General features: G+C 40.0%; 1 protein-coding gene across 2 annotated transcripts in view; it reads right to left on the reverse strand.

Moving 5' to 3' along the window:
• SLC30A9 (solute carrier family 30 member 9) overlaps positions 1–7747 on the reverse strand; it is a 79792-nt gene extending 72045 nt beyond the window's left edge. Inside the window, exon 1 of one of the 2 annotated variants that reach the window (XM_021701605.1) lies at positions 7523–7747. In XM_021701605.1, coding sequence (XP_021557280.1) covers positions 7523–7634 — 112 coding nt within the window. In that variant the 5' untranslated portion in view covers positions 7635–7747. The remainder of the gene's footprint in view (positions 1–7522) is intronic. The other variant, XM_021701606.2, reaches the window with a different exon arrangement.
• Positions 7748–15270: the final 7523 nt, after the last annotated feature.

The following is a 15270-nucleotide window of genomic DNA, read 5'->3' on the forward strand; positions in this document are numbered from 1 at the left end:
TCACGGTCATGAGTTCGAGCCTCAAGTTGGGCATAGAGCCTACTTTAAAAAAAAAAAAAAAAAAGGGCAGTGTTAAGTTGTTTCATCAGGAACCACATAATATTTGGTTGTCTCTTTATTTGTGTAGTGTCTGCTGTTGTTCAGTGCCCAGAACCATTTATCCATTAGGTGGTTATAAAATGGTGATATTCAAATTTTACCACTTCTTCATTTGTCAGAATACTTCAAAAAGAGAAAATTCCCCACATTTCTTTGGTTACTCAGCAGTATAGTTCATATAGGAAAATCAGGCTAAATTGTCTCCTTATTTACCAGTTCTCAAAATAATGAGTTCACTACCTACCATCCTGAAGTAGTGACACATAAATTTGTATCATTATTTCATAGATTTAAACATTCTTTGATATATTTCAATCCATTTTAGTCATTCTGATTAATGGTCAATCTGTCCCATTTTTGGCCAGAAGGGTCTCTTCAAATTGACTCCTGCATTCTTTTGACACTATCCTAGTACTAATCTTTTTTTTTTTTTTTTAAAGATATATTTTTTATTTATTTATCTGAGAGAGAATGGGAGACAGAGAGCATGAGAGGGGGATGGTCAGAGGGAGAAGCAGACTCCCTGTCGAGCAGGGAGCCCGATGCGGGACTCGATCCCGGGACTCCAGGATCATGACCTGAGCCGAAGGCAGTCGCCTAACCAACTGAGCCACCCAGGCGCCCCCTAGTACTAATCTTTGATAGCTTCCTTGCTAGCTGTTCTGAAAAGTCCTTAATTTTTAACTTCAGTAGAATTTCAGGTATCAGCAACTTTAAAAGTACACATTTGGCATTAATGCAAGATCAAAAATTGCACAAAACTTGAAGAATACATTACCATCTTTAACACTTTATACTCTCAAAAATACACAGGACCACATTTGATTCAATAAAACAAATACAGTATCTAACATACAGCAATAGAAACACAACCATTTATTTTTTTTTTTTTTAAGATTTTATTTATTTATTTGAGAGAGAGCATGAGAGGGGGGAGGGTCAGAGGGAGAAGCAGACTCCCTGCTGAGCAGGGAGCCCGATGCGGGACTCGATCCAGGGACTCCAGGATCATGACCTGAGCCGAAGGCAGTCACTTAACCAACTGAGCCACCCAGGCGCCCTAGAAACACAACCATTTAAAAAAAAAAAAAACGAACGGGCACCTGGGTGACTCAATCGGTTAAGTGTCTGCCTTCGGCTCACGTCATGATCCCAGGGTCTTGGGATCAAGCCCCACATTGGGCTCCCTGCTCAATGGGGAGTCTGCTTCTCCTCTTCCCTCTGCCGCTCCCCCCACTTGTGCTTGCTCTAATAAATATATAAAATCTTAAAAAAAAAGAACCATTTTTTAATCAATTATTGAATTCATTAATTAATTCTAGGAGGCAGAAAAATAGTAAAAAAAATATTACCCACCACTAATATACCCTTTCTTCAAGCTGACGTCTAAAATATGTTGCATACAGAAGATTAACCTTTGAGAGTTTGGTCCTCACTGTTCTTTGGGTTTGGACAAGGACTTCTCATTACTGTATATATAAGAGCTATTTCTTCACCAAGATTGCGAAGAGACTCTTGTCAGTCTAGTTACAAAAATCACTCTGCTTTTATTTTACTGCTATTGCCTCTGTAGCTCCTAACAATCACTGCTGATAAGCACTTGTCCTCTCCAGTCTGGTTTGTCACCTACCACTTAATCTGGCTTTCAGAGGAAATTTGGCCTTCTTTTTCAGATTACAACAAACAACAAAAGAAACTCTTTTTGTCTCATGCAAACTGACAATTCTGTCTACTGTGTATGTTGCTTCTGCAATAACCATAACCAAAAACAAACAGAAAGATTTCTTGCAGTTTGTACTGTTTTCTTATTGGCTAATTTCAGGACTAGAGAGTCAAACTTGTAGCCTAAGTCTTCTAGAGATCAGTCTCTTTACTTAAGAGACAATTTCAGTAGTTTCTCCCCCAAATTCCTAAAACACTGACATATCAAAAACTAAATCATTGTTACACTTAATTTTATAAGAGGTTAGTGTGAACTTAAAATACACAATAATAAGCAGAGTAGCACAGCAGAAGCTTGCTGGACCCATTAAATACACAAAAATATAAAATGCAAAAACTGCTCTTCGTGGTAATATTTATCATGGCAAAAACAGGAAACAACTTACATGTTTCCTAATGGAAAAGTAATTAAATTATGAGAGGTCCCTATATTTTCATTGTGTATACATTTAAATCTTTTAAATATGTGGGGAAATATTCATAATGTAGCATTAAAAAAAAAGCAAGAGACAAAATAACATAGTGGGATTTCAACTATTCAAAACGTGACTAATGGGGGTACCTGGCTGGCTCATTCGGTAGAGCACGTGACCCTTGATCTAGAGGTTGAGTTTGAGCCCCACACTAGGTGCAGAGCCTACTTTAAAAAAAAAATGTTGGGGCGCCTGGGTGGCTCAGTCGGTTAAGTGGCTGCCTTCAGCTCAGGTCATGATCCCAGGGTCCTGGGATCGAGCCCCAGGTCAGGCTCCCTGTTCCGTGGACAGTCTGCTTCTCCCTCTCCGTTTGCCTGCTGTTCTGCCTGCTTGTGTGCTCTCTCTCTCTGTCAAATAAATAAAATCATTTTAAAAAAAATGTGACTGATGAAACATCTAGATTATGCATAATTTTTACTCTATAATTTACACTTTTCTGTATTTTCAAAAATGCCTAAATTTTTAAAAACTAAGAATGTAGTCATTGCCAAATTAATTTTATTATTATTACTACCAATACTAACATTATCTAGTTTACTTTAATGCTTTTGGCTAGCCAAAAATGCAGAAAAACCTCTTGTGCCTAATCATCTACCAAGCAAAAGTGTGACCTAGATCAGGTAGCTCAGCCTAGGACTATCGCTGATGTGATTTTTATCCAGCAACAGGAAAATTCTGTTTTTTGTTTTTTGGGTTTTTATTAAGTAAAGAATATGAGATCCTGGCAACTTCCTGCACTGCCTCTTGGTATACATCCCTAGTGCACTTAATTCTTGTTAATATTTGCTTAGAAAAGTAAAAACAACAATATCTAATATATTCAGGGCTTACCAAGTGCCATTGTCCAAAATACTTTACCTGTATTATCACACTATATAATTTATATTCCAAAATATACCTCAAAGCCATCTACTTCCGTCCATCTTCATTGCTAACTACCCTGGCTTAGCCCCAGCCTTGTTTGCCTAGATAACTCCCAAATGATCTCTTTAATTCACCCTCTCCTTTCTGATCCATTTTCCACACAGTAGTCAGACTGATAATTTTTAAAATATTGCCCCCTTTTTTTAAACCTATGGCCTAAAAGGCTCCAATGCCTCTCAAACTTCATTTCATACCCTATCCCCCTGTACCCAAGCCACAGCAGTTTTCTTTTATGCTCCTGAATACACTAGTCTGGTCTTTAGGGTTCCTATTTGCTCTACCTGGATTGATCTTCACCTGGCTTGCTCATTTTCATTGTTCAAGACTTAACTCAGTCACCAACTCCTCAGCATATCTAATGAAATAGCCTCCGCTAGCTACTTTCTAGCCCATCACCCAATTTACTTCTTTCACAGCACTCAGACATGTTTTCTCATTCCCGGTGTCTGCCCAATAAAGGTGGATACTATGTCTGTCTTGTTCAGCACCACAGCACCAGCAACAATGCCTCACCTTGGACCTCTTTGTTGAATTGAACCTCACTCTCTAAAGGTTATGAGGTGCATAGTATAGTTAGTATCATTTTACAGTTAAAAATCCTATCATTAACTTGAACTACATAGAATCATGGTGTCAGCCTGCCAGAATGGTCTTTCATTGCTAGTTATTCAAAGTGGGGTGGGGGTGGCGGGCATAACAAAACAAAATTCTTGTCAGATTAGAGAAAACAATAAAACACAAAAATTTAATTTATACCTTTTTATTTAAAACTACACTTCTATTAACCTCAGATTTAAGCAAAAGCACATATCTGTTAATTTGGTATGCTGTACTTAAAGGAGCATCCTCCCATCTCAATTTTTGCCAAATGAGGCAAGGCATAAATATATGAAAAATAAGTGCTCTATGCAAAGTCAGAGGAACTTAAAAAGGAAATATTTACTATAGAAACTAAGTCACATTTTTATCATTTAAGAGGATTATGTTTATTATAAATTGTTTGAAAAACAAAAGGTTAAAAAATTTTTCTAGAGAAACTTACTGTTAATATATATTCTTAACTGTACTTTTTTCTAGTTTTACCTAACAGTATAATAGCATTTTCCCATGATGCTATTCTTCTAAATTGATTTTTTAAGCGCATAATAAAGGCACCAAAATATATTTCAGTTTCCAACTCTCTATAACTACAAACGTTATCAATTTATTACTATGAATAATGAACTTGTGCACACATCGTAATACCTGTCTGATTATTTCTTTATGTAACTTTAAATAGAATCGCGGGGCGGAGCGGGGGGGGGGGGGGGGGGGGGGGGGGGGGGGCGACGCAGCACCTGGGTGACTCAGTCAGTTAAGCATCTGCCTTCGGCTAAGGTCCTGATCCCAGTGTCCTGGGATCGAGCCCCACGTGGGGCTCTGTGCGGAGTCCGCTAGTCCCTGTCCCTTTGCTCTTCCCTCCTACCCCCGCTCTCTCTCAAATACATAAAACCTTTAAAAAAAAAAAAAAAAATAGAACCACTGGGTCAGAAGGTATAAACCTTTAAAGTTTTTTTTTTTTTTTTTAAAGATTTTATTCGCTCATTTGACAGAGAGCGCACACAAGCAGGGGGAGCAGCCAGCAGAGGGAGAGGGAGAAGCAGGCTCCCTACTGAGCAGGGAACCGGAGGCGGGGCTCCTCGATCCCAGGACCCCGGAATCATGACCTGAACAGAAGGCAGACGCCCAACCAACTGAGCCACCCAAGAGCCCCTAAAGTTCTTTTCATAAAATAACTGACCTCCAAAACACTGTTCAACTCTAAGTCCCAATCAATAGAAAAAGAGAGTTCTTGCTTTCCTGTACCCTCAGTATGAGGTATCATTATGTAAAACTTAGCCAATATGAGACAGGAAATGAGTAGCAAATCCTTAAACTTACATTTCTATGCTTATTGGTAAGTATGGTACATTTTTACACTTTTATTGGCCACTTGAACTCCTTTATGAACTCATTCATTTCCTTCAGCCATTTTTTTTTTTCCTGTAAGATACATTGGTTTGTAAGAATTCTTCATAAATTCGGGATACTACTTTTGTAACTGCCCTGTCCAATACAGTAGGCACTGTTCACTGAGCACTTGAAATGTGACTCTTCTGAACTAAAATGTGCTAAATGTAAAATACACACTGGACTTCAAAGATGTAGTACAAAAAGGTGATGTAAAATATCTCAATCTTACATATTGAAATCTTTTTAATATACTGGATAAAATAATACTAAAATTAACTATCTGTTTTTACTATTTCACATATGGCTATCAGACAACCCAAGGTTACATCCATGGCTCACGTTATCTTTCTTTTGGACAGTGATCCTCTACAATACTATTTTCCTTTTCACCTTTAAACTGAGCTTTCAGTGTATAGGCATTTCTCATTTTTAAGTATGCAGATAAAGCAATTGTTTCCCTTAAGGTTTCCTTCTCTCCTTCTTAAGTTTACCCCCTCTGCCATACAGGAATTTTAGAAGCATAAACTTTATTTCTTGACAAAGAAAAACATCTGTTTTGATTTTTTTTTCCCCAAAAGTTCTTCAAATATCCTTTTCTTCTTACATTCATCTACTTAAATAGTACCCTTTTTCTAAATGCTTTCTAAATTTTACCATAATGGCTGCCCTTTTAAAAACTGTTTCAGTTAGTACTGGAACTAAATTTTCACAAAGAAGGTTATTTTTAAAACCTACTATGTGTTAAGTGCGAAAACACATTTTAATTTTCTATTGATAAACATTCCAAAGAACTTTGCAAAGTCATTCTGACTGAAGAAATAGGTACTTATTATCTGTGGTTCACAGGCGGATGAGACAAAGAGTACATAATTTTCGGCATGATGACAGCTACAGAGAATAGGAATAACAAATTACACTATTTTAAGTCCTTTCTACCAACTTAGAAGGCAGTTTAGCCAATATACCTAATTTAAGTGTAAAATGCCAAAACTGCTTGGACAATAGAATCAACTATGCTAGAACGTTTACTTGGGGATTCTGGAGTACTGTATAATCAGAAGATTCATATTGTTCATAAGAGAACCAGCTATATCGCCAATAGAGAAAAATTCAACTTTTTTTTTTATGCTTTCAATGGTTAAAGAAAACATATTCATTCTAGAAAATTTGAAAAATTCAACTTTTCTATACCCACCAAAAAGCCCCAGAACATGTTAAAAGTAACCCTTCTGAAATTTTAAAAGCCAGTTTTTACATTTATTACAAATAAAAGATACTAATATATTCTAATTTATCTGCATAGCACAGGCATCACTATAACTTATGTTACTTGTAAACTTGAATGACTCGACTACAAGTTCTAACTTCTATTGCCAGACCACAAACATGCTACAAATTTTTTCAAACATGAATTTTTGGGAAATGTTTCTGTAAATACTTTGTATGCTCAAGAATCTAAGGAATTAGACTAGGGGTGGATTTGGTTCTGTGTTTTTCCCTCTGTTCTCAAGGGGTCAAGCTATGGCAAAAAACGTAGGTAAGCCTGACTAAAACCTACAAGTTCAATGCTATTTTGGAAACTGTGGGACAACTTAAATTTGAGTCAAAAAAGAATATGTAAAGAGAGGAATAAAAATTCTCGTCAACCACCTTTTTCTGGGTTACAGCTCCAGGACACAGGATTTAACCAAAAAGATTGTTAACAGAGCTGAAGAGTTAGTTCTTTTGCTTTACGATCCAAAACTGCGCTCATTCAATGACTGCAGCATGGTCATATCCTCATACTCAATGATTCGTAAATGATGAGTAGCACCCCCATCCCTCCCTCCCTCCTTTTTAGGAAATTTAAGAAAAAAAGTTGGGAAAACGGGAAAAGGAGCAGGGCAAGAAAATCTGTTGAGCCAAAGACGCTCAATGAAGGGGAGTCGGTGAAATCGAAAGACCCTGGCACTTTTAGGATTCCACAATTTCTCATTACCTAGGGGAGAGGGGTTGTCATCGGGGGACACCGCAATGCGCACGTAGCGTTTTATCTGGTACAAAGTAGTTGGCTTCATGTATGTGACCCAGCCGGAGAGCTACCCGCAAGTTTCCATGGGAGTCGTGCTAGGGCCTTAGGCAAAACCAGAGTCTGGGAGAGCTGTCAGAAGTCCCCGCCAGGTGGGCGGGCTGAATTGCAAAGACAGACCCGAAAGGAAGGTTCTGGGGTTGGGGAAGGGCAAGCGGGCGAAGTGCCGGAGGCGAGGTGCCGAGCCCGGCCTGCTCCTCCAGGCCCGCTGCCGTGGAGCCAGCGGCCGAGGCGGGACACTCACCCTGGCGCTCGCTGGAGCCGTGGGCCGCCGCCCTGCAGCGCAGACGGAGCCGGCACAGGGAGGACCAGCTACATCTGTGGGCCGCAGCGGCGGCGGCCAAGCCCGGTAACATCCTGGCGGGGCAAAGGCCCCCACTCGGACACCACCTCCTGCCTCCGCGACGCCGCGGGGAACTGACTCCATAGACCGGACACCTGCTAACACTCACGCCTGCGCCGCCGCTGCGGCCTCATTGAACCGGAAATGGTAACATCATTTATCGGCGCCAGTCGCGCAGGTGGCGGAAGTGACGTAGACAAGGAGTACAAATCTGGAGGCCTTGTCTCCGCAAGACCGAGACCTGCGGCGTGGGCAGGGCGTGGCTGCAGTCAGGGTTCGGTGTCCGCCCTTCTTTTTCCCGCATCTGTATCTTTTCGCTTTAGTCGGAAATCATCGCGTATCGTTTTCATCTGAACAGCTAGGAAAGCTTTGGGACAAGTGACAGGGCCTTTTCCGGCATCTGCCTGCTCCTTTCTATTTTGTGAGCTCGAAATTTGGTAGGTGGTGTTGGAAATGGGAAAAAAGGTGGAAAAGAAGGATGCTGGTTTTCTTAACCTCTTTCGGGAGCCTTCTTGGATGAGCCTAAGCGGCGGCTAACGTACCGAACTCAGTACTCTCCGAACATTGCCGCAGTACGTCGTTCTCCTCTTTGTAACACACTTTTGTGTAGCCAGTACATGAAGGCAAGTACTCACTTTGGAATCAGTACTTGCCTTACTAGCCTCTGAACCTCAGATTCTCGTGTGTAATGTAGTAAAGTAAGGCTTTCATATGTTCAAGATTTGCCTGAGTAAAGGGAGATGTGCAGACATCGGAAAAGGAGTCAGTCTGGTTCTAGAGAGAAAGAGACCGGATCAATATTCACCGCGGTGTTTACCCCTTACACGCTCGTTCAGGTCTCAGCGTAAACTCGGGAGAGGCTTTCCTTAACCCTGGCCAATGTAGTAGGGCTGGTTATTCTCTGCCGGGTTGCCTTGTATATTTTCTTCAAAATGCTTATCACTATTCGGAATTATCTGTGTATTTATTTTTTTTAATTTTCTGTCTCTCAGAATAGAAAATAAGCATCAGGATGCTGGAATCTTAGGTTTTGTACATTGCTGTTTTCAAGAGGGTAAAAAACAATAGCTGGCACAACACTTAAGTTGAGGGGAATGCATGGTGGTTTGTTTTGAAATCAATCTGAGTAGCTTAACTATGTTACTACACAATAACTATTTCAAAGAGAAATAAATTAGCATGTTCCTAGAATCAACAGTCTTATGCTAATTTAGATAACCGGTTTGTGAAGTCATAGTGATGAAATTATAAGAATGGTAAAGTTAGCTTCTGTGACAAACATAGTTTAAAACGTTAAATGGTCAGGGCATTTCAGTGGCTTAGTCGGTTAAGGGTCCCACTTTTTTTTTTTTTTTTTTTTTTAAGATTTTTTACTTATTTGACACAGGGAGAGAGGGCGTGCTGGCCCTCCAGAGAGCACAAGCAGGGGGAGTGGCAGAGGAAGAGGGAGAAGCAGACTCTCCGCTGAGCAGGGAGCCAGATGGAGCCAGATGAGGCTCAATCTGAGGACACTGGTATCATGACCCCAGCCAAAGGCAGAGGCCCAACCTACTGAGCCACCCAGGTGCCCCTAAGCGTCCCACTCTTGACTTCAGCTCAGGTCATCATCTCCGGATGGTGGGATGGAGCCCCACAGGGAGCCCTCCCCCTTTGGTCCTACCCCCCCCTCTCCTGCAGCACTCTCTTCCCCCTCTCTCTCAAATAAATAAAAATCTTTAAAAAAAAAATAATAATTTCACCACTTACTTGGTTACCTTCCTTCACTTAAAAAAAAATTAAGTGGACATTTAAAAATGTGCCATAAATATGCATAACTTCATGATTACTCAAATATCTGAATATTACTGGAAAGTTATCTCTTCCTTGTAATAGATTTTAATGGAAATTCAACTCTATGATATAAAATACATAAAGGCTTAGCTCTAATTTTATGTAAATATCCATTGGCCTTCACTAATAATGCTTACCTGCTTTGGATTCTTAAAGTAGCCCCTGGTTTCTTAACTTGGATACTGTATTAATTTTGATAAACCTCCAGAAGTCTTGACTTGCCAAATAAATTTGAAGAATAAAGCAGATCATGCTGGGTTCTATCAAATAATAAGGTCTCCATGGACTTGGGATAAAATACTTCTGCAGCTGTCTTGGTGTTTACACCTATATTGTCATTATATACTGGTCCTGCTGGACAGTCCTCAAAATTTCCCCAAGTGCTGAAAATTGAGGCAATGTCAGTTTTAGAGTTCCTTAGGAGAATTTCCTTTGACCCTAAATTCTTTGAGAAATCCCATCCTTACCAAGATATTTTGCCTTACTGCTCCACTTCAGACACATTCAGCAGCTGCCTATATGTACAAAATGGGTAAGATTCCAATATCATGGAGCTTATTTTCTATCAGAGGAAACATAAAATTTAAAAATAAACACATAATTTCAAATAGTGATATTATTAGGGGTGTCTGGCTGGCTTAGTCGGTAGAGCATGCGACTCTTGATCTTGGGGTTGTGAGTTTGAGCCCCACATTTGGGGTTGTGAGTTTGAGCCCCACATTTGGGGTACAATTTACTTAGAAAATATTAGTAATAATATTGATCACTTACTAATTGCCACACTCTCCATGTGCATTATCTCATTCATAACACTTAAGCAAGTTATAGATGAGGAAAATAAGGCAGAGATCTTGCTTTTTACCACCACACATTACTTTCTAAGTCAGTGGGTTTTATCCCCTGGAAGAAAATACGAGGTCTTTCAAAAGACTTGAATGACAACATGGTCTTTTGTTTCCTGAAATGTAGGTCAAGAGAGCATGTCCCTAGATTTTTTTATGTATGATCAACATGATACTGAGTTTCAAAAAAATAAACTTTCATGAGGATTTGTGATATAAATAGACGCCTAAATATAGGTAACTGTTAAGTCAGAGAGATGGAAATAGAAGTAGGAAAGGAGTGAAGTGTCATTTGATTATTAGCACACACCACAACACCTGCAGGGTTTTCCATGAACTCTGAATAAGTTCCTACATCTTTCAGGAATTTGCTTCTGTAATTGAGCTGACTGTTCCTTGGTTTCACCTTGTCTGTTGCTTTGGGAAAACAGTGATTGCTGATCATGAGACAAACTTGGCCATTTATTTGGAAAATTGACTTAGATAATCCATTGCAAGATAAAGTGAGTGGTTCTATCATGAGGTATACTAATAATACAAATTTAATTTTGAATGCATATATTTGTGGGCATCATGTTGATTTTTGCATGCAGGATTGGGGGTGGAGGGAGCTTGCCCACCTAAACACTTCAAAAAGAAAACAGCTTACGTGTGGATAAAAGGGAGACGACCTGGCCACAGCCGCGAGTGTCAATGCCTACTGTACAAACGTGGTCAGAAGCAGTGTGGGCCTGCAGAGACATAGTTTGCATGTATAGGCAAACATCTGCATAAGTAAAGAAAGTGAAATGTGAATTTGATACGATGTCTGACCAGGCTGCTAATCCTCCTCTCCATTTTTCAGAGCTGTTGAGTGATTTTCCCAAAATCACTCAGCAAGGATGGGCTTGAACATGGAATCAGACACTGGTCCCCTGACTCCAAATCTGTAGGTGTGTGAGCATGGGGTGCACGGGGGAGAGGCAGAGGTTGGTTGTTCTGATGGGTTTTGTCCCCACATTATTCTGTGAAGTAACTTGTTTCTTAATCACAATTATTATGTGAAAAAACTATATGGTAACTCCACTTGCATTCAGATTCACTCTTTGCCACTTCCATCCAGGAATAAAAAGAGTGATTTCTCCAATGATGACCATATTCCTGGGTCCTAGCTCTTTTATCCATCTTAGTTTCTCCAATAATAACCCCTTCTGCAATTCACTTTGTCAAGTTGGGGGGGGAAATTTTATATGTAAATTTATATGTATGCATCTTTCACCATGTGCCCCTGGCTCCCTTCCTCAGAGGTTAGTGATCAGGGGATTACAGACATTACAACTGGGAAAATCAAGTTACTAAATACTCCTGGGGACAGAGGAGACTGAAATGTTTGATAACCTTTATCCTTGAGAAAAATAAGCTGGGGACTGAGAGCAAGTTGATTTGGTACTTTTGGGAAGGGCAGCATTTGTGAAGAGAGTAAATTTCTTCTGCAAAGCCACAGGTGGGGGCACCAAAAGAAATTCTCGTAGGTTTTTAAAAATTTAACTTTTTTTTTTAAAGATTTTATTTATTTATTTTACAGAGAGAGAGCACAAGCAGGCAGAGTGGCAGGCAGAGGGAGAGGGAGAAGCAGGCTCCCCACTGAGCAAGGAGCCCGATGCTGGACTTGATCCCAGGACCCCAGGGTCCTGGGTTAAGGCAGCCACTTAACCGACTGAGCCACCCAGGCACCCCTTTAAAAATTTAACTTTTTATTGAAGTATAATACGCAGAAGAAAGCATAAATCCTACGGGCACACCTCTAAGGATTTTAACTAAGGAATGAAACTATGTTAACGGTACACAGCATTACTGGCTTCCCAGAAGCTTCTCTTCCACTCACTACTCTCCGACCCCTCAAGGTAACATGCTTCTAACAACATAGATTGATCTTCTCTGTTTGGGGACTTTATATGCATGAATTATATATACATTGTGTATTCCTTCATAGTACATATGAAAGAATCTAGTTTCTTTACCTCAATATTATGTTTGTGGGATTCATATTGTTTTCATTCTCACAGCTATGTAAGATCCCATTGTATGGATATCCCACAATTTACCCATTTTACTGCTGATTAGCATTTGGGTAGTTTCATTTCGGAGCTATTACAAATTATCACGGACATGTGCATGTGTTTCTGATGGATATATTCCTAGGACTAAAATTACTGGGTCACAGTATGCAAACTTCCAGCTTTGGCAGTTACTAGCAGTTTTCCAAAGTAGTTGTACCAATATACACTCCCAACAGCAGTATGTGAAAGTTCTGTTTCCTCATGACCGCACCGACATTTGCTACTATCTTCTTTTTTAGCCTCATGGTAGGTATGGAATGGCATGGCATTGTAGTTTTAATTTGTATTTCCTTGATGATAAATGAAGTTGGATACCTTTTCAAATACATATTGTCCATTTGGATATGCTTTTCATATCCTATTTAAGACTATTATTGCCCACCTTTCTTTTAGGTTGTCTGTCCTTTTCTTACTGATTTGTATGATTGATTTGTATGATTCTTAATGATTTGTATATTCTGGAAACAAGTCCCTTGTTGGATATATGTATTACAAATATCATCTTCCACTCTTGTGAATTGTCTTACCATTTTTTAGTGGTATCTTTTAAGGAAAGGAAGTTCTTAATGTTACATTATCAAATTGTCCAAATTACCAATTTATTTTACTAATAGTTAATATATTTTGTGTTCTATTTTGAAAATTTGTACTTATGCTTTGGTACTTATAAAGTTTTGTAGCATCTTCAAGATGAGGAGAATGATATTTCCATCCCCATTGTATGTTTGCTTAACCACCAAGCTTGCTGACTTATCCCAGTGCTATGAATTTGAGAGGAAATTTTGAGCACTGGGAGGAGATGGTACAGAGAGCAGAGACTGTGGATCCTGACTGATCCTACAGACCTCAAGTTGGGATCACAGAGAGTAAATGAGATTGAGACCTACAGACTTGTCATAGAACACCAAAACATGGGGCAACAAGTATGTGTGTATCAGGTATGTGTGTATCATCACTGCCAGCCAGTAGTCAGCTGATAGATACAGCAAGTCCTGCAAAGAACTATCAAAACATGGGGAGCTGCTTGGGATTGAATTTCTCCTCAGTGGGGCCTGTCAGGGAGCCCCATGTGTCCTCACTGACAAGTAGCTAGATAAGCCACAATGACCTACAGAAAGGGGACAACAACTTTACCACACTCATGCATTTGGGAGATCACATATTTCCCTTGTTGAGCTCCTGACCCCACCATCAGAAAAGCAAGAATATGGAAGAGAAAGAGGTGTGTGTAAAGTGAGTTGGAACCACACAGGTCTCGTCTACTCTACCCTGGAGGGGGCGTGAGTGTTTTTAAATATGAGATTAATGTTTTTTTTAAAAGATGGATTTATTTATTTGAAAGAGAGAGCACAGCAGGGGCCAAAGGGGGGAGGAGAGGGAGAGAAGCAGACCCCTTGCTGAGCACAAAGCCCTACACAGGGCTCAATCCCATGACCCCAAAATCACGACCTGAGCCAAAACCAAGAGTCAGACACTCAACCAACTGAACCACCCAGATGCCCAGATGCCGAAGATTAATGTTTTAAATGAAGAGAACTAAATTGCAGTACCTGGAATTAAAGTTTTAAGAACCAGGGAGGCTACTACCCAAAACAATGAAGTTTGACCAAGTACCAAGTGTAGAAAATATGAAAATTTCATGCTTATGCGTCTTGAGATTCTCAAACTGGCTACACACCTTTGTTTCCCCTGGTATCTTTAGACAGGGATTGTTTAGTATTCATCTCTCAAGCCTTGGTGTCTAGTGTACAATAGTACATGGAACATAAGATGTATGTGAGTGAGTGAATGAATGCATGCAAACTGTAAGAACTACATAACTGTTCTAATTCTCCGTAAGTACAGAGTCTCCTTCAGAGAGAGAAAGTTACGGTTATGTCCGTAAAATCTCTACAACTTTCACCCTACAGAGAGAGCTTTCAATCCACTTTCACCTCTTTTTCTAATCAGCTCTCCTTCCCCCTCAATAAATACATACATAACTCTACTAGGAGGAAGAAGGACTTCCCCTTAAATGTTACATGACTTTGAGCTGCATTCCTAAGAGGCTCTCTCAGCCTCTAGAATCCTTTCCCTCTCTTTTAGGGATCTCCCTGCTCTGTCTCCAGCATTCTACTCAATTTCCTCATCCACATCTCCTCCCATTTCTCCATAAATAACCTCGTAACTCTGCCCCTCTGGCCTTACCATGTACCAGTTCTGTCCATGTTTGAAGCCACTTCCCCACTCAGCATCACTGTTGGGAATCTGGGAGAGAGGAATGGGAGGCAGTATTTCTTTCCTTCTTTCCTCAAATATCTATACAAGTGGGGATAGGAAGGTAAAAAGATAAATGGCCAGAGTCTTGCTCTTTTTTATTCCTAGCCTCTTGTGAACCCATCTTCCACCAAGTATTTCAGTAACATGGCCATGCTTCATTTCAGCTGTTTGTTCCCACCAGCTGTGCTACCCTTTCTCCTGACACCTCCAACAGTCCTTGTGTTTGGAGAGCTAGCTGGAAGTACTTTTGTCTGGCATCTCTCTCTCTCTCTCTCTCCATATATATATATCAGAGTCCTGTGAAATTTTGCACTGATTATTTGCTCTTTCTAAAAATATCCAGACTTTTACTTTTTAGCCATTAAAAAAAAAGGGGGGGGTTTGAACTGAATCAATTCTTGTATTTTGGCTAAGCCATATCTGGACACAGCAACTATAGAGAAACTGAAAAAGGAAGAAAAGAATCCTGTCCATGCCCTGTTTCCTGGTTAGGAAGGAGCAGACTTTAGAGAAGGGAAGCCAAAGCATGCTTTTTAACAACCTGAAAATACGCCCTTGAAGGCTAAGGCCTAAATTGTACCCATAAAATGGTAAACAAGCTTGACTGTGGCTTTGGCTT

This window comes from Neomonachus schauinslandi, chromosome 2, assembly GCF_002201575.2.
Source record: "Neomonachus schauinslandi chromosome 2, ASM220157v2, whole genome shotgun sequence".
In the NCBI taxonomy this organism is placed as follows: domain Eukaryota; kingdom Metazoa; phylum Chordata; class Mammalia; order Carnivora; family Phocidae; genus Neomonachus; species Neomonachus schauinslandi.